Genomic DNA, 20,728 nt, shown 5'->3' with positions numbered 1-20,728 from the left:
TTCCATCCAAATGGTATAGTCTTGTTGACCGTTTATAAGTCATCCCTAGATAAAATATTCCTTTGAAACACAAGGAGGTCTCCTTTAAACGTTCAATTCCACGGTATAATCCAATGCTACAATCTATGAAAACAGCTGGCTGACTCCTAGAAAGAGTGTCTCGCATAAGACTGGTCTCGCTGTTCGACCTTCAAGGGCTTGCAGAGATGCACTAATTGTAGCCTTGAATACACATTACAACAGAATAATAGAGAGCATGTAGGATAACGTGAGAGGTTTATTCTCAGGAGTTATTAAACTACTTCAACCTGCATCTGTCCTAATCGTCTCTTCCACTGTGAGAAATTTCTTCACTTTGTCTTTTATTCAATTTAAAAACCTAAGTAATTCAACTATATATTCAACATGGAGGATGGATTACATCAGGGATCAGCTCTGAGCCCTTTCTTATTTGCAATGGTGATGGACAGGTTGACAGTCCCCGTGGACTGTAATGTTTGCTGATGACATTGTGATCTGTAGCGATAGTAGGGAGCAGGTTGAGGAGAACCTGGAGAGGTGGAGGTATGCACTAGAGAGGAGAGGAATGAAGGTCAGCAGGACCACCAAGACAGAATTCATGTGTCTAAATGAGAGGGAGGTCAGTGGAATGGTGTGGATACAGTGAGTAGAGTTGGCGAACGTGGCCGAGTTTAAATACCTGGGGATCAACAGTACATAGTAACAGGGAGTGTGGAAGAGAAGTGAAAAAGAGAGTACAGGCAGGGTGGAATGGGTGGAGAAGAGTGTCAGGAGTGATTTGTGACAGACGGGTATCAGCAAGAGTGAAAGGGAAGGTCTACAGGACGGTAGTGAGACCAGCCATGTTATATGGGTTGGAGACGGTGGCACAGGAGACAGAGCTGGAGGTGGTAGAGTTAAAGATGATAAGATTTGCATTGGATGTGACAAGAATGGACAGGATTAGAAATGATGACATTAGAGGGCCAACTGGAGAATGACGGTTGAGAGACAAAGTCAGAGAGGCGAGATTGCATTGGTTTGGATATGTGGAGAGGAGAGATGCTGGGTATATTGGGAAAAGGATAGAGCTGCCAGGGAAGAGGAAAAGAGGAAGGCCTAGGAGAAGGTTTATGGATGTGGTGAGAGAGGAGATGTAGGTGATAGGTGTGACACAGCAAGATGACGAGGACAGGAAGATATGGAAGAAGATGATCCGCTATGGCAACCCCTAACGGGATCAGCCAAAAGAAGAAATAATTCAGCTAATACAAGTTTGTCCTCCTTTTGTATTTTTCCCTGCCTTCCCTCTTCATCCAGCTCCTTTTCCAAATTTTCAACAGTTGCATCTACATTTATTGATGATCTGGTATCTCATGTATAAACGGTGCATAAGCACAAAAATGTTACCTACCCATTGAGATGTATAAAAACTAAACTTGCCGTAATGCTACACACATTTTCACAGTAGCTTCGGACCAGGTGTATACATGTTTCTGCTCTACCAAAGTTGTGCTACTGTTTCTGTGTTGTTTCCCTTTTTAACTTTCACATCCAGGATGCAGGCTTTATCAAATATTGTTTACAAATTGAAAGCACTTGACTGTAATCAATCTGTAAGAATATAACGATGCACAGAATGACCAAACTATTCCAACTACCATGGCTGCTTTAGCGTTGTTAGAAGACATCACAAATGGAAAAATTAGAGTGTCTATTTCGAGATCATACTGATTTCTTGTCCCATGATGATGACTGTCTTCTAAGTCAATTTCGATTTCCCCTTGGCACTGTGTACTGAACTGGGGCCAACTTTACAAAGGCAGACTTTGAGGAATTGTGCTCTACCTGCTCCTTTGCAAGTTCGTTCCACCCTCGAGTTCATAGCCACAGGATCTTTTCAGTGTGAACCGGCTGACCGTCGGGTATTCCGCAGTCATCACTGAGTCATGCCATGCCAGCTGTATGGGATGGTATTATCTGCTTGTCCTCCAGATAGAAAAGTTATACTATGTTTGAACAGGAAAACATCAAAGTGCAATTCTCAGCAATGTTTGGTTTTCCAAATGTAATCGGAAAGATCGAATGCATGCACATCGCTATAAAGACTCCTTCAGAGAATGATTTTGCTTATGTAAATAGAAAGCATTGTCACTCTTTTAATTTGAAAATTATCTGTGATGCGACAATGTGTCTCTTTAATGTTGTGGCGAGATACAGTATATAAGTGTCTTGCCAATAATTGCAGCAGCTCGCTGCTCAAATGGTGTTAGCCCTGGAATTCCTCTACCTCCTCCAGTGGTGTTGACACTCGGATGGTGGGCTGCGACTCACCTTTTAACCTTGACTTTGATATCTGACCACTTCTTTTTTTTTTTTTTATTTTGGGCATTGTGCGACTTTCTGAACTTGAACTTTCGAGTGCCTCTGCCATGCTGTGCCACTCCATCAATTTCCTTTTCTTGTTTATACCACTGCTTAAACCACCGAATTTTACATTTTTCCTTGCTTCCACTTCACTGAGCAGGACTTCTTTCTTCCACATGCTTTTGCCATTATCTTTTAACAAAACACTGAACAGAAGGGGCTATTTATATTGATGTGTATATTCAGATATACAGAACTCTGGGAGGAGTTGGGGTGGGGCTGAAGGCTCATGCTTACTTGTTAAAATTTACATTGATTGGGATTTATAAAGGGAAAGTATGTAGAACTTTGCTTGCTCACACTTTTATGTATCTGAGTTTTTTTGTGCATACGCTTATTTCTAGTTTTGTCCACACGCCATGTGTTAATGTGAATTTTAGACAAGGTATATGAGACCCCAGATTTGTTAGATGAGACATACTACATGTGTACTGAACCCTATACCTACCCCACTTCTCAAACCCTACCTTCATACCATAATCCCAGCTATCACGGCAATAATAAATACATCCCTTGACATCGTCACTGCAAACTACTTGAAGAAATCGCTTCTGTCACCGCAATGACAAAGACATTCTATTGCTACTGAAACTGTCGTAAGGAAAATCAGATTGAAGATGAGGTCGAACCTTACTGAGTAAGGGCACTGAAGATTTAGTAAGGGTCTGTTGAATTTATTACTTGCATCAGATATCCTCCGTTTTTTTGCATTCGTCCTGAAAGAAAGATTATTGGAAGTGCTAGAATAGCCAAACCATTTCATTCAAATGGCATGCTCTTTTCATTGCCTTAACTGTTAAGTTTCTTAGAGCCTTTTATTATTTTTCTTCCACAATACAAGATCATTTTGTTAGGGGGTATACTGAGTATATTAATGAAGCAAAAATAATCTCCTTCACTGCTTTTCTCTTCACAGTGTAACTACCTGTATCCAGATGAAGTCTATATTGACGTTAGAAGTGTGAAATCTCTATACACAGACCTTCATCTTTATTTAGGTACAGTATTTATTCAAATTGATATTTCCTTTAATGAATTAAATTTTTCTTCCCTAAATTCAAAAGTGTAGATTTTGTAATATTGCACGCCCTGACGTGAATCTCGAAACGAGAACACACACCTAGGGACAAAGCGCAAAAATTTGTGCACTGAACAGTAGTGAAATCTGTTGCTCAAAAGGCTCTTCGCACAGCCACCCCCAATTTTTGCCAGCAAATAGTGTTTAGAGAAGCATTATTCTCAAGATACAATATGTGTGTGTGTTTGTGTATGTATAAAGCAGAGGATAGAAACTGATGTCTGGTGAGTGTTAACGTCAGTCAGTCATTTCCCAACCCGCTATATCCTAACACAGGGTCACAGTGGTCTGCTGGAGCCCATATCCCAGCCAGCACAGGGTGCAAGGCAGGAACAAAGCCCTGCAGCCCACAACAGGGCACACACACCCACCACACACTAGCGACAATTTAGGATCGCCAGTGCACCTAACCTTCATGTCTTTGGACTGTCGGAGGAAACGCGAACAGACACATGCAATCAAACATGCAAACTCCACGCAGGAAGAACCCGGGAAGCGAACCCGGGTCTCCTTACTGCGATACAGCAGCGCTACCACTGCACCACCGTGCCGCCCAGTGTTAACGTTATTTTAAAAATTAATTTAGTAGAACATTGCAGTTAAGTAGCAGTTAAATTATTCCGTGATTTGACATTTATTCATTTAAGTGAGGCTAGGTATGTGTGATTTGAAAATACAAGGGGTGATAAAAAAGGTTATTAAAGGAAGGCCTATTCATGGTTTGATAGCCAAAATTTAATTATGTGGAAGTTTTTTTTTTTCCCTTTTAATGTAATCTGAAGACCTCTTACTGTGTATATGGGCTAGCACCACCATTCCACCCAAACACACACACACCAACTCCCACATTCATGCCAGTTTACAAGTGGCAAGCTGAGGGAAAGAAAGTACTAGGAGAATTGTTGACAAAAGGGACTGAATATGGAAGACTGGACATGTGATTATAGTCTACGCAGGAAAAGATCCAACACTTTATTTTTGAATATAACTGGATTGCTATTGAAATAGAAAAAAAGGCATTTATTAAATGCATTTATTGAAAAATGTGGTCTTGTGAACTCTTATGTACATTTATTGAATGGACCTGGAGACGGGAGCTGAACCACCACGTTTCACAGCTGCTGCGTGTGTGCTTTTCTGCTTTTGACAAACTCCTTCTGGATAAGATCTACCTGCCAGTTCCACAATCAAGATTGTTTCCTTAGAAACCTGTTCCCTTTCCTTATCGCATCACGTAATCAGGCAGCACGAGTATATACACTTAGAGAATGGGCCGACAATATCCAACCCAACTCGCTGGAAGGGAACGTCTAAAATAGGCATTGGTGAAAGTGGAGCCCTAGGAAGTCTATTAGCGGAGACCCCCTGACAGTCAGGGCAAGACTTTCAGAACTGCTCAACATCTCTGGCCATCGTTTAAAAAGTATTTTGATGAGATATTGTATCAAATTAATTAGCAAAGCAAGCTGGATGGACTGAACATTCTCATTTGTCAGACATTTTATGTAAAAGCCTACTCGGTCACGGGGAGAACATATAAACTCTGCAAAGATGATGGCCAGACCTAGCCAGGCTTTCATTCCATAACCCTAATTAATATACAGTCATTTTACCCATTCTGTTTGTTTATTATATTTTTTTATGAAAGGTCAATTTTGATTTGAAAATGTATTGGAATATATGGGCGTAGAGATGTTTGCAATCTTAAACAGTATATCAAGTAGGGTGTGCAAATCTGTACTTATTGGAACAGATGAAGGTTAGATATTTTTATTGCCCTTACACCACAGGTTCAATGAGGGGTTTGTCGGTGCACTCTGTGTAGAACCTCACTTGTCAGGTTCAATTGGTATCTCAAAATTGCCTTAATTTAAGTATTAATTTGAGGATTTATCTCGCAGGGGGTGGGTATATTAGGTACAGTTTATTGTAGCACTAAAATTTAGTAGGAACCCTGGCTGTAAACAAATGTGTGTCTTCTTTTGTTGTACAGCTAACATAAAAGATGACATAAAGAAACTGCTGAATATGAGTGGCACCATTCCAGTAGAGTATAAAGGTAAGCAGGTTCTTTTTTTGTGTGACAATGAAATAATTGTAGGTTGTTTGCAGGTAAGTTTTTTTATTATTATTATTACCAGTAACAGCACACTACACAATAACGTGCAGTGAATACACTTGAGCATTCCTAGTTTTCATCCTCTTTCTCTGTACGTTTAGCTTTCATTTGTTCAGAGGTTGATGCACTTGCTGCTTACTGAGCAGCTCTTCTTTTCTCCACCCTAGTGGCCCGCTTTTTCTTTTCTTTTGTCGGTATCTTTTCACGTTAAAACTGATTAAGTCAGTGTTTATGTTGCAATTACTTGGTACGTTTTCCTTCATTTTTCACTTAAGCAGGCACTTAAGTCTTCAATCCGCCTCAAGAATGATTTAAGATATGAAGAGGTAGGGGAAGTGACAGCAAAGGTGGGAGGGAATGAGAACGGTGCCTGTACGCATGATGCCACATGGCCGCCCTGCTGGCAAGTGCCGAGAGTTGATTCTATAATAAAATAAAAATAGGAATAACCTTGGAGGTCAGTCACCACCCCAATAGCGGACAGTAAACGTCACATAGTATATGTGAACCAAATTTCAGGTCAATAGTTCAAATGGTTTGCGAGCTACAGGTGATTTAAAATCCTGGACAGAGAAACGGACAGCCACGGTAGCGCATTATATAAGAAAATAAAGACTTAACTGAAAAAAGAAATGAAAGTGCATCTTCTGTAGGCTTTTGACTGTATTATTATTTTAAATTGAAATTGAGAAGTGATATGGGAGAAATCTGAGTCATACTAGACTGCTGCTTTTTGATACTTTTGAATTCACTACATGGATAAATAATGCAACAGATTTCATATTATTGGACTATGATTAACAAATGACAGTACAGTTATAATCCATTTTGAACACTTCCTAGTACTCTTATTTAAAACCACCTTAAAAAAGCTAAATTCTAATTTAATTATACTACTTAAATAAACAGTTTGTTATTATAAGATACTAGCTAAAGAAAGGCCATATGGATAAGAGGAATGCTTATTACATTTGAAATTGCTCTTCTTGCACCTGCTGCTGGATAGACCGCTTGGCACATGCAAATGACGTTACAAGTTTAGCTAGAGGTGATCCTTTTTTCTTTCCTATGATGTGTGCAGTGCTCCTGGCAGTGCCACTTGACATGTAATATTCTTTTATTGTGTTCAGGGGTCACACCCTAAACCATATATTACAATTTTTTTTATTATTATTTGTGATGATGAATAGTGGTGGGTGACCTTTGGTTATGTTGTTATGGCAGGGGAATAGGCTGTTTTTGTAAATTCAGTGTCATTTGCTGATGCCAGCATGTTACTGTTTTCTAAAAGATTAAATCTTTTACTGAAGGCACACCCTACTTTCTATTACAGATTACAGATACGTAATAATATAATACTGTTTGATGCAAACATTTTAACACCCATGGTCAAATGACATATTTTGTTGACTTTTGAAGTAAAACATAGTAAATACAGTTTCGACTGCAGAGCAAACCAAAACAACATTTTTATGTACTGTAACTGCTAACGTACAAATAATTTATTTGATGAATTAAGAAAAATTAACAAAAATAAAAATGTGCCATTTGCAAAAGGGTGGGCAACCTACTAGGTCACTTCCTAGAAACATGCCTTTTGGTGAAAATCACAGCTTGCCAATGGTTTTTGTAGCCAGCTGTGAGTCTTTGAATTCTTGTTTTGGAATTTTTTCCCATTTTTCATCGTAGTTCAATTCCAGCTGTGAGACCTCCTTGGCCTGTCTTACATGCACAGAACAGTTTTAGGTTTACCCACCGATTTTCAAAGATGCTAAAGACTGTAAGGGACATATATAAAAGCCAAATACCACTGACTCACTCATTACGAAATTTCCCAAACCATGAGGACTTGGGACTTGAAATTTGGAAAGTAGGTTACCCTTGGCCCATAGTTGCTCACTTCTTCTTCTTTTTGGCTGCTCCCATTAGGGGTCGCCACAGCGGATCATCTTCTTCCATATCTTTCTGTCTTCTGCATCTTGTTCTTTTACACCCATCACCTGCATGTCCTCTCTCACCACATCCATAAACCTTTGCTTAGGCCTTCCTCTTTTCCTCTTCCCTGGCAGCTCCATCCTTAACATCCTTCTCCTATTAAACCCAGCATCTCTCCTCTGCACATGTCCAAACCAGTGCAGTCTTGCCTCTCAGACTTTGTCTTCCAACCGTCCAACTTGAGCTGACCCTCTAATGTACTCATTTCTAATCCTGTTCATTCCTTGTCACGCCCAATGCAAATCTTAGCATCTTTAACTGTGCCACCTCCAGCTCTATCTCCTGCTTTCTGGTCAGTGCCACCGTCTCCAACCCATATAACACAGCTGGTCTCATTACCATCCTGTAGACCTTGTGACGATGTGGGTTCTGGCTCCACACTCCCTTTGATGTTTGGGAACCCTTGAACCCAACACCGTCGATAATGTAACCGAGTGAGCTAGTCAATGGAGGCAAATTACTGAGCAAGGGGAAGGTAGAAAGTGCAAAAGTGCTTTTATTAAAAATCCAACAAAACAAAGTGTTCATAAATAAATAGTGCAGTCCATTCAAAGTTCATTAAATAAATAATCCATAAAATGAAAACGAGGAGTCAAACCAATAAATAGAAAAAACAATCCTTAAAATCGAAGGTTAAAATGATCAGGAAGCAGTCTTAAAGCACTAACAAATCCGGTGCTTTTCTGTATGCGTCTCACCTGCTTATCCCGTACGGGCTTCGCAGCAGGCAAGACGCTCTCTGCAGCTGCCATCCTACTTCACACGCTCGAGACTGGAGACCTCCCGATCCCTGGCTCCGGTATGGCACTCATCCCAGTCCCCGAGACTTGATTACCCCAATAGCCAGGTCGCTCATATTGGGGACTCCACCACCAAGCCTCCCGACTTCCGCTGCCTTTCCGCGGCCTTCTGCGGCTCGTCGCTTTCACCTTGTTACTCCCGCTACCAGATCGCTCAGCGGGAGCGACATCTACACAAACACCTGGGTGTCGGCCTAACACCCAGCTTCCTCGCAGCTGCCCACGCGCCGATCGCGCGCTCACCACACGCTCCGCGTGTCCGTCTCTCTCCTGCACCGCTTGCTTCCACGCTCCCTGTAACCTCCGTCCTCTCCTTTCCTTTCCTTTCTCTCCGATCGATTCTCTCTCCCCGAACGTTTCTTTCTTCTTCTTCTCCTAAAACCGACTCGCGCTTCTTTTTAAGATGACGAGGGCCACAGCAGCTGCAGCATTAGCCGCGGGACAATCATGAATGTGGGCAGTTCCTCACCTGTGCACTAGGTGAGAAACGCCCACACCCTACGGATCATCCCACGGCCCACTATGGCTAACGTCCCTCGCTAAGCCGCGAGCACAATGATTATTTATTTAAAAATCAATGGCCTTTTCTCCACGAGCTGTGGACCCATAACACCACAGACCTTCCCTTTCACTCTTGCTGATATCTGTCTGTCACAAATTACTCCTGACACTCTTCTCCACTCACTCCATCCTGCCTGCACTCTCTTTTTCACCTCTCTTCCACAATCCCCATTACTCTGTACTGTTGATCTCAAGTATTTAAACTCATCCACCTTTGCCAACTCTACTCCCTGCATCCTCACCATTCCACTGACCTCCCTCTAATTTACACACATGTATTCTGTCTTGATGTTCCTACTGACCTTCATTCCTCTCCTTTTTAGAGCATATCTCCACCTCTCCAGGGTCTGCTCAGCCTAATCTCTACTATCGCTACAGATCACAATGTCATCAGCAAACATCATAGTTCAAGGGGACTCCTGCCTAATCTTGTCTGTCAATCTGTCCATCACCATTGCAAATAAGGGCTCAGAGCCGATCCCTGATGTAATCCCACCTCCAACTTGAATGCATCCGCTACTCCTACCGCAGATCTCACCATTGCCACACTTCCCTCGTACATATCCTGTACAACTCTTATGTACTTCTCTGCCACTCACAACTTCCTCATACAATACCACAACTCCTCTCAGTCATCCTGTCATATGCTTTCTCCAGGTCCACAAAGACGCAATGCAGCTCCTTCTTGCCTTCTCTAAACTTCTCCATCAACATCCTCAGAGCAAACATTGCATCTGTGGTGCTCTTTCTTGGCATGAAACCATACTGCTGCTCACTAATCATCACCTCACTTCTTAACTAGCTTCCACTACTCTTTCCCATAACTTCATGCTGTAGCTCATCAATTTTATTCCCCTATAGTTACTGCAGTCTTGCACATCCCTCTTATTCTTAAATATCGGCACCAGTACACTTCTTCTCCACTCCTCAGGAATCCTCTCACTTTCCAAGATTCCATTAAACAATCTGGTTAAAAACTCCACTGCCACCTCTCCTAGACACCTCCATGCTTCCATAGGTATGTCATCTGGACCAACCACCTTTCCATTTTTCATCTTCTTCATAGCTGTCCTTACTTCCTCCTTGCTAATCCATTGCACTTCCTGGTTCACTATCTCCACATCATCCAATCTCCTCTGTCTCTCGTTCTCTTCATTCATCAGCCTCTCAAAGTACTCTTTCCATCTGCTCAACACACACTCTCTTACATGCTCACTAAGGAACACTTTTAAAAATGTTGTCTTCCAAGCGTGAAATTTCTTAGTTTTTTAGACCTGTTTGTATGTCTTTCCGTTTTTCACGAGAGAACTACTTAACGGATTTAGATCAGGTTTTTTTCTATTAATTGCTTGATCCTGTTCCACTACTCCGAGGGCGAAGCTGCGGGAGATGGCTAGTATACAGTATATATAAAATATATACAGTATATATGTACAGTGCATCTGGAAAGTATTCACAGTGTATCACTTTTTCCACATTTTGTTATGTTACAGCCTTATTCCAAAATAGATTAAATTCTTTTTTTCCTCAGAATTCTACACACAACACCCCATAATGACAATGTAAAAAAAGTTTACTTGAGGTTTTTGCAAATTTATTAAAAATCACATGCACAAGTCTTTTTGAATATGATGCCACAAGCTTGGCCAGTTTCGCCCATTCCTCTTTGCAGCACCTCTCAAGCTCCATCAGGTTGGATGGGAAGCGTCGGTGCACAGCCATTTTAAGATCTCACCTGAGATGTTCAATCGGATTCAAGTCTGGGCTCTGGCTGGGTCACTCAAGGACATTCACAGAGTTGTCCTGAAGCCACTCCTTTGATATCTTGGCTGTGTGCTTAGGACCGTTGTCCTGCTGAAAGATAAACCGTCGCCCCAGTTCGAGGTCAAGAGCGCTCTGGAGCAGGTTTTCATCCAGGATGTCTCTGTACATTGCTGCAGTCATCTTTCCCTTTATCCTGACTTGTCCCCCAGTTCCTGCCACTGAAAAACATCCCCACAGCATGATGCTGCCACCACCATGCTTCACTGTAGGGATGGTATTGGCCTGGTGATGAGCGGTGCCTGGTTTCCTCCAAACGTGAGTTCAATCTTTGTCTCATCAGACCAGAGAATTTTGTTTCTCATGGTCTGAGAGTCCTTCAGGTGTCTTTTAGTAAACTCCAGGCGGGCTGCCATGTGACTTTTACTAAGGAGTGGCTTCCGTCTGGCCACTCTACCCTACAGGCATGATTGGTGGATTGCTGCAGAGATGGTTGTCCTTATGGAAGGATCTCCTTTCTCCACAGAGGACCCCTGGAGCTCTGACAGAGTGACCATCGGGTTCTTGGTCACCTCCCTGACTAAGGCCCTTCTCCCCCGATCGCTCAGTTTAGATGGCTGGCCATCTCTAGGAAGAGTCCTGGTGGTCTCGAACTTCTTCCACTTACGGATGATGGAGGCCACTGTGCTCATTGGGACGTTCAAAGCAGCAGAAATTTTTCTGTAACCTTCCCCAGATTTGTGCCTCGAGACAATCCTGTCTCGGAGGTCTACAGACAATTCCTTTGACTTCATGCTTGGTTTGTGCTCTGACATGAACTGTCAACTGTGGGACCTTCTATAGACAGGTGTGTGCCTTTTCAAATCATGTCCAATGAACTGAATTTACCACAGGGGGACTCCAATTAAGCTGGAGAAACATCTCAAGGATGATCAGGGGAAACAGGATGCAGCTGAGCTCAATTTGGAGCTTCATGGCAAAGGCTGTGAATACTTATGTGCATGTGCTTTCTCAATTTTTTATTTTTAATACATTTGCAAAAATCTCATGTAAACTTTTTTCACATTGTCATTATGGGGTGTTGTGTGTAGAATTCTGAGGAAAAAAATGAATTTAATCCATTTTGGAATAAGGCTGTAACATAAGAAAATGTGGAAAACGTGATGTGCTGTGAATACTTTGCGGATGCACTGTATATGTATATAATGTTGTGTACTAGCTGAAATATCCGGCATTGCCTGGGAGGAAAATAAAGTTTTTTTTTTTAATCGTTTGAGAAAAAAAAACACAACTTTAAAAATAAATTAACAAACAGTATACATATATACATTCTGGTTGATTTTGCTCATCGTTCTAAGAGTCATAGTTCGCTTGTAGGAGCGATATATTCGCACTAATCCGAGACAGAGGCTGCAGGCCAAGGAGAAGGGGAAGCATGATGCCAGGAGTAGGGAGTCGGTCTACCTCTGTGTTTTATTATATTTTAGATATATTTTTATCACTACTTAAAGTGCTTTACATAGTGAGTGTAGAACCACTTCAATCACTTAGTTTAATTTTCAGATCCTCCGTCATCTTTTGCTTAAAAGACGCCATACAATTTTTGAGAGTCAAAGAATTAATCAGCCTCTGAAATTGTAATCAGCTGATAATTCCTAATGATAATTCTTGAACTAAATTTAATATCTGTCAAGCTAAACCACACCCGATAAATGACCCAAAAGTGTGCCCAAACTTTTGCATATGTCATGTGTGAAGTCACCCTACTATCTCCTTCATGAAACTGTCACATGTTTGGCATCATGCTAAAATACTAACAATCTTTACAGGGATCGACTTGGAAGGTGCGGAGGCCTGGGGTTGAACCATTGTTTGGGCCTCACCTACCTGTTTTGAGGGAACAGCAGAAAAGCTAGTATCTGCTGCCAAAGCTGTTAAATAGGCATAACATAAAAACAGCAAGCAAAGTGAGAGTATGCAATTTGTGTGGACAGCCACAAAAAACTTGGGAAAAGCATCTTTGATTATGATAGGTGGGTACAAAATGGCACTATATAATAGACATGAATGGTACTATATAGTAGATAGATAGAAAGTGTGCAGTGTCAAAGTGTTGAATTAAATTTGATTATATATAGTCTCTCGGTCAACAGTAACATGGCTGCTAATTTCTCTGCACACCATTTCAATCTGGCACACGTGCTCACCACCTGACCCTCCATACTTCCCAAAAAAATGCCTGCCACCCTTTTTATTCCACCTGTTTCTGGTTCCACCCCATATTTCCTCCTAGTGCCAGTTTTTTTCATGTTGCTCTGATGTACATGACAGGCAGCCCTACGTGGTGCTCTCTGCCTCCCTCATCATATCAAGTGTCCCACAGTGGCCAGGCTGTTTCAGTATTTTGAATATTGATGAAGCAGTTGTCTTTAAAAAAAAAAGTTAGACAGTCTTGTTGTAGCTTAATTTTTTTTTTTTTTAGTGATTTTAGTATTTTACAGCTATTTTATAATTATTTTCATTCATCTTGCAGGCCCCTGGAAGCTTACCAATATGATGTGGTTCCCCCTGTTGAGATCCTCTGTTCTAGAGCACTATTGGTTGTTTTCCCACCTCAGGAACCAATGAGTTGCTTTGTGATGTTGGCACTGGGACACTTTTCATGTGTCGTTTTCCCACTGTACAACAGGAACTGTAACTTTTATGAAAAATATGTGACATGCGGAAAAGAGTGATACCGTGTGATGTGAGGCATGTTCAGGAGTTCACAGGAGACACAATTACTTCAACAAGTGTCTGTACTTCACAGGGGGACATAATTGCTCCGATAGAGTCTCGACTTCACTTGGGGCCATTATTGCTTTGATGTGGTTTATGACATGGTGCACCAGTGAGGCGGCTATGAAAAATGATGTGATGCAAAGTGCAGTATGAGCGGGAGTCGAAGCAATTGCAAATTCACGAGGGAGATCATTGCTTTGATGCGGTGCATTGCACAGAGCAACAGGGAGGCGGCTGTAAAGAGTGATGCGGTGCGAAGTCCAGTATGATCTAGAGTTTATAGGGGAGACCACTGCACCTTATTGCTTTGAAGCAATTGTGAGTTCACTGGAGAGATTATTGATTCAATGTGGTACATTGTGCAGCACAAAGGAGGTGGTTGTGAAGAGTAATGCAGTGCAAAGTCAGGCTCTTCATTGTCACAAATAACTCTCTTAAGTTCAAACTACTGACAGATTTGTAAGGTCTACCAGTCGGCACCATTCATCATCCGAGTCCCACCCATGATAGTCCCTGGTTGAACGAAAAGTACATACTCTAAAGTTGGAGCTAAAAAAAAAAAGTACCTGGAATTAACTATCAGGAAGTAAAAATGGCCTGGTTTCCTGTGGTGGGAATGATACAAAAGTTCCAGAGTTTTTAAAAAGCTCCTAGTTCCTGAAAAAAGTTCCTGTGGTGGGAAAGCGCCTAATGATGACTGATGGGGTAATGTAGCAAGACTGGGAGTTCATGGAGGACCGCACCACCTTTCTGCTTCGAAGCGATCACAACTTTATAGGGGAGGTTGTTCCTTCGATGCGGTGCATGGCAGGGCGTACCACGGATGCAGCTATGAAGTGTGATTCAGTGCGAAGTCCACCACTTCATCATCACTGATAACTCTCTAAGTAAAAACTGCTAACAGATTTTTAAGGTGTTGCCACTGCTTATGGGCTTCATTGCTTGAGCCCAACCCACAATAGTTTGTGGTTATACGAAAAATAAATACCCTGGAGTAAGAGCTAAAAAAATGCATCATAAACCCGAGTTTCTGTGGTGGAAATATCACAGATGTTCCTGAGTTTCTAAATAGTCCCTGGTTCCTGGAAAAAAGTTGTTGTAGTAGGAATGCACCCATTGTGATGTTTCTTTATCAGCGTTCATTTACAAAATGCTTGGTGTAGCAGTACTACTAGTAGTTAAAACTGCATCTCCCAGCAGTCCCTGCAGGGGCTGTTGGGGTCAATGGTAGTCAGAGGGGTTTAAAAGGAGGGCAGATGTCAGAAAAAGGAGAAGTGTTTTTTGTTGTTGTATTTTGTGTTTCGTTTACCTATCGGACTGCATTCTGTTAATTAAGCCATATTTAGTCGCTGTGTCGTGGATTGTATTCATTGTTGGGGTCTGGATCGTCTTCTGTCTAACCAGTGTGCTGAGGACTGATTGTGGATTCATGGCTTTCCCGCAAGTGTAGGAACACTTCTGAACCATCCATCCATCTTCACCGTTACAGTGTCTACCAGTAGGACTGTTTTTTCATTCCTTTTCAACATACAGATCTCTAAACTTACTCTTGTCATCTCTCATTACATCCGGTGTGTTTTTCCATGGACTTTGCTGTGTGGAATTGTGTTTTTGTGTTTAATATCACCGTAGGGGTACTGGGGTGGTATTATTGTTTTAATTTATATTATTGAATTTCATTATATTCTTTAATTGTAGTAAGTTCCCTGTGTGCTTTATTTTGTCTCTGTTTGAGTGTGTGCGGGTCAGGTCCAAAGCTGGGAGCATCCCTGGGATCCTCTATAAAAATAAATAAATCACCGTCATCTTGACGGTGTGAATCTTTGCGGCACCGGACCGCTACAATGGTAATGAATCATTAAACGCTGGTACACTTAGCAGGCATACTTTATATGTTTATTATGGTGAAAGTGGTGTGGACACTCCAATAGGCAAAGTGCCTCCATAGTCCATCAAAAATTGATTTAAACAGCTGTCTGATACGGGTTGTAGGAAAGCCTGTATCCCTTGTGGGAATTCAAGAAATCTGAAAATTGAAGGAAAGAAACGAAAAAAAGGTGGAAAATTACATATGAGGTGGTCTTTCATAAGACCAGTTAAGGCTAGTACTCTTCTCTACCCATTAGCCTAATATGTTTCTGGTCTGACAGTAATGATATATATATATATATATATATATATAATCTCTTTAACACTAGAATTACCAGAGTCTACGAAAAAACTCGTGGATCCGGCCCATCTTAAAACCATTCTCAACTCTCCGCCAGCCTCCTTTGTCCTCTAAATGTGCGGATAAAGACAAGCTGCATGCAGCCAGCTATTCCATCCCCCCACCGACTAAGAACGTGCACAAACTTCTCCCAGCTCATGCCTTGATTGATTATCTGGGAGTGAAGTTGAGTTTTAGAATGGAAATAATAGATTGTTATTTGTAATGCACGCATTTCATGTGTGTTCCATTTCTACAGTAATCTGTGTAAACACATCGTTAAAACAGAAACTTTTTCATATTTTAGTAATAAATGTTACAAAATGTAGGCATAAACTATAGATTGTACGAAGCATGAAGTCCAAACATCAAATTAGCACTTTCACAAAAGGTTCAAAAACAACACAACAGCTTCCATGGATTAGCGGTAAGATTTGCTGACTTATAGCGCAGCAGCCCTGCCATGCCGCAGAGACCCGAGTTCGATTCCTCACTGGGGAGACGGTGTTTTTTCTTTTTAACCTGAAATGGACATAAAATTTATAAACTGGTATGCACTGTCAGTTAATGAGATCGTTATATTTTCATTTGGGATGCTCCTTTTAAAATATTTTTTAACAATTGAGACTGCAATTAACACAAACAAGTGTCCTTATAACTGTTATTTTTAAGATTCACAATACACAGACATCAGGCTTCACACATTCTATAGTTTATGCCTACATTTTGTAACATTTATTACTAAAATATGAAAAAGTTTCTGTTTTAACAATGTGTTGACACAGATTCCTGTAGAAACGGAACACACATGAAATACATGTGTTCCAAATAACGATCTATTATTTCCACTCTAAAACTCTAGCAGTTCACTCACTCCCAGATAATCAAACAAGACATGAGCTGGGAAAACTTAGTGAACGTTCTGTGACGGTGGGGGATGGAATAGCCAGCTGCTTGCTGCTCGTCTTAATCGGCACATTTAGAAGACAAAAGACGGTGACGGAGAGGTGAGAACGGTTTTAAGGTGGGCCGGATCTACGAGTTTGTTCGTAGGCTTTGGTAATTCTAGTGTTAAAGGCTATGGATATACTACCTAAAAACTATACATTCTCTATATTATAAGTATGATTTATGTGTCTTTTTTTTTTTTTTTTGTGTGTGTAGGTGAAACATATAATATACCCATTTGCATTTGGTTGCATAACACTCATCCAAGTCATCCTCCAAAGTGCTTTGTGAAGCCAACAAGTAATATGACCATAAATGTAGGAAAGTATGTAGATCACAATGGGATTGTGAATTTGCCATATCTTGATAACTGGAAACGTGTAAGTAAAAATAAAATAGAATATATATTTTTTTAATTTTAAAAATAATTTTAATCTTTAAATATATAATTTGAAAGATATTTGAAATACACTTTTAGAAGTCCTCGGTATGTATTAGCGTCATTTTAACTCACTAAAAAGTGTTTAATTCAAAATGTTTACTTTTATTTATTTTTTGATATTTGGTTAAACTGCTGCAAACTTTTTCATACTTTTAAAGGTAACTGTATAAACAACATTTTGTATGTATAGCAATGAGCCATGCCCTGATCTAAAGCCTTTCTCATTTACAGGAAATTTTTTTTTTTTTTTTGACATTTCTACAAATTGCCTTATTGCAATATGAATTTTTAAATAAATTTTAGTTGTATATAGTTCTTCTCGAAATAGATATTTTCAAAATGCCAAAAAAAAAAGTAACTGGACAGATTTACCAACATGCTGGAATTGTATGAGGAAGCAAGAAAAGGATATGACCAGAGTGGAGCTTATGGTATTATTTATCTTGACTTTGAGAAAGCATTTGATGAGGTACCACTTGAGAGGGTAGGCATCAAACTTAAAGAAGTGGCAGTTCCGGGTGTGGTGTATAGGTGGGCACAGAATTTGCTGACGTTAAGAGTGTTGACCAGCAGGGTTCAGTGCTGGGGCCACTGCTATCTATACTAATAAAAGGCAAAGCCCTCACTCACCCACTGACTTACTCAATACTAATTCTCCAACTTCCCGTGTAGGTAGAAGGCTGAAATTTGGCAGGCTCATTCCTTACAGCTTACTTACAAAAGCTAGGCAGGTTTAATTTCAAATTCTACGCATAACGGTCATAACTGGAAACTACTTATGTACATATATACGGCCATAGCCTGCAGCTCGGTTGCCGTGTGAGGCAAAGTTGTGTCCCCCATCGTCACGCCTCCCATGTAATTGAATGCCTGCCCATATAAGGCCATCCGTCGGCAGCAATCCAATAGATACGCTGCCGTTAAATATTCGCGGGTGAAGGACTATGCTTATGCAAACGAAGATGAGATAGTCAGGGATAGACTAGTGTTTGGCACAAACTCAGTGAAAGTGCGAGAGAAACTTTTAAGTGACGGGTCTTAGCTAACATTAAATAAAGCCATGGACATGGCAAGATCGCACGAGATAGCACAAGCACAGCTGAGAAGCTTCGATGCATGTACTCTAAGCGGCTCACGTGAACGGACTTTGCAGGACTAGGAAAGGTAAACCCGTACATGCAGTGTGTGATGTTTCAGATAAAGAGGAAGACGAGCTGTTTATTGATGCAGTAAGAAAGGAACAACCCTCTGAATCTGAACAAGCCTTTGTAGACATATCAATAGGATAGCAAGGTGTAAAGCTTAAGTTTAAATTAAGTTCATAGACAAGCTACCGCTAAATATTCAAAGGCAAATCCACAACTTAATACCGGGAATGCCTGTTAAACATCTTAGATTCACGAGTACCGATTTGGGTAGTGAGCACTTCGATGAATGAAACCTGTTGTCTTTACAATGGCTGACAAACACGGAATATAACTTGAACACAACACATCCTCCAAATACGAACCTGATTGAAAGAAATAATGATAATCAAATCTTTGATGACCGCAACACTCATAACAGTGACAAAACAATTACATTGACAATCATGTTACGTTATTTTTAAAATGTTTCCCTTTCTTTTTCATAACTTCTTTAACACACTACTTCTCCGCTGCGAAGCGCGAGTATTTTGCTAGTTTTTAATATATTTAAATGATTTTTCATAGCAATAATAAACAAGCTTGTTAAGTTTGCAGATGATACCAACTAGGTGGAATAGCAAATAACGGAGAGTCCATTGTGTGATGTCCAAGTCCCTTTGAAATAACTCCGTCTTGAGCAGATTTGTGGCAGATGAAATTTAAGTAAGTAAATGTAAAGTATTACATATAGGAAGTAAAAATGTTAGGTTTGAATACACAACGGTGGGGGGTGGAGGTTGAAAATCAAAATCACAGCTGATGAGATGGATTTAGGAGTCTCGTAGTGGACTCGAGACTATCAACTGCCAGACAGTGTTAGAAGCCATTAAGAAGGCTAACAATGTCAAGTTATATCAGGAGGTTCTGCTCAAGCTTTATAACACACTGGTGAGGCCTCATCTGGAGTACTGTGTTCAGTTTTGGTCTCCAGGCTACAAAAAGGACAAAGCAGTGAAAAAAGTCCAGAGGAGAGCGACTAGGCTGATTCCAGGGCTACATGGGGATGAATTATGAGGAAAGATTAAAAGAGCTGAGCCTTTACAGTTTAAGAAAAAGAAGATTAAGAGGAGACCTGACTGGAGTGTTTAAAATTATGAAGGGAATCAGTCCAGTGGATCGAGACGGTGACTTTAAAATGAGTTCAACAAGGACACGGAAACTTGTTAAGGGTAAATTTCACACAAACATTAGCAAGTTTTTCTTTACACAAAGAACCACAGACACCGGGAACAAGTGACCAAGTAGTGTGGTGGACTTTAGGGACTTTCAAATCTCAACTTGATGTTTTTTAAAACAATTAAGTGGATAGAACTGACGAGCTGTGTTGGTCTGAATGGCCCGTTTTTGTCAAGATGGTTATGATGTTGTAGATCCTTCTAATTATTTAATTTAAGAAGACCATTACGCACATGTTCTTCAACTTTGCAATGAAATACCAGTATTGGTGTGCATTTTTTGGTTTTCCTTTCAATAGTGGAGTTCTCCTGGATCTTCTTTCATTGAGCCCACTGTCACTCGATAAAAGACAATGTGATGGACCTTGACTTTGAAGTTCATCTTGGATCTCTTTGGAAGTTGTCCTTGGCTTTTTGTCTACCATTGTCACTGTCCTCCTGCCCAGTCTGGGGTTGATTTTCCTCTTGTGTTCACATAGAGGGAGTTTGGCTACAGTCTCGTGGACCTTAATCTTCTTGATAAAATTTGCAAGTGTGGTCACAGCTGTTTGGAGATGGTCTTCTAGCCTTTGCCTTTAATGTGCTCGTCTATTATTCTGATTTTCTTTATGATCTCCTCAGATGTCTCTCTCCTTTTCTCTGGTCCATCATCAGTGTGGAACACTCAGTGATGCCAAACAGCAAAGTGACCCTGTTTGCCATTTTAAATAGTCTGAATGGCTGATTTCATTATTGGAAATGTTTGTAATACTAACTCAAGAAAATGGCTAGTTTGAAAAATAACTAAAATCCAACTATTTATTATCTTTTCTAGGGGTACCAGCAAATGTGCCCTGGCCATTTTAGGTCTTTATAGAATAAGCAATACTTGAGTTTGCTTTTCTTTACTTGATGACATATCAAATACATGCAGGTATTCAGGGAATAATGGCTTTCCACTAAATCACTTTTCACGAGGCATATAACACTTTTTTAGTTAATTTACAAGGGGGCTGACAAATTTTTCTGTGTCTGAACCTCTCTGCCTATCATGTGGACACTGAAGTCAAAAACAACGGAAGACTAAAACCAATTTAAAATTAAAAAGCAATTTCTTTTATTCTTGGTCAGAGGAGGCTACAGGACCTGTCACATTCTAGTATACTACAGACTGTCGCCCTGCTAGCAGCCAAAGAGAGACTTCCTTAAATACTCAAGTTCATTGAAAAGAATAAAAAAACATAGCAGTTCATCTTGAAGTTATTA

General features: G+C 40.5%; 1 protein-coding gene across 5 annotated transcripts in view; it reads left to right on the top strand.

The window, feature by feature from the left end:
* LOC120530138 (E3 ubiquitin-protein ligase RNF31-like) overlaps positions 1-20,728 on the top strand; it is a 78,086-nt gene that overhangs the window by 8,865 nt on the left and 48,493 nt on the right. For 4 of the 5 annotated variants that reach the window (XM_039754336.1, XM_039754337.1, XM_039754340.1 and 1 more), the window contains exons 2-4: positions 3,344-3,425; positions 5,499-5,564; positions 16,896-17,059. In XM_039754336.1, coding sequence (XP_039610270.1) covers positions 3,344-3,425; positions 5,499-5,564; positions 16,896-17,059 — 312 coding nt within the window. Of the gene's footprint in view, positions 1-3,343; positions 3,426-5,498; positions 5,565-16,895; positions 17,060-20,728 lie in introns of those variants that run through there. The other variant, XM_039754341.1, reaches the window with a different exon arrangement.

This window comes from Polypterus senegalus, chromosome 5 (assembly GCF_016835505.1).
Source record: "Polypterus senegalus isolate Bchr_013 chromosome 5, ASM1683550v1, whole genome shotgun sequence".
NCBI lineage: Eukaryota > Metazoa > Chordata > Cladistia > Polypteriformes > Polypteridae > Polypterus > Polypterus senegalus.
This window is presented reverse-complemented; position numbering and strand designations above follow the sequence as displayed.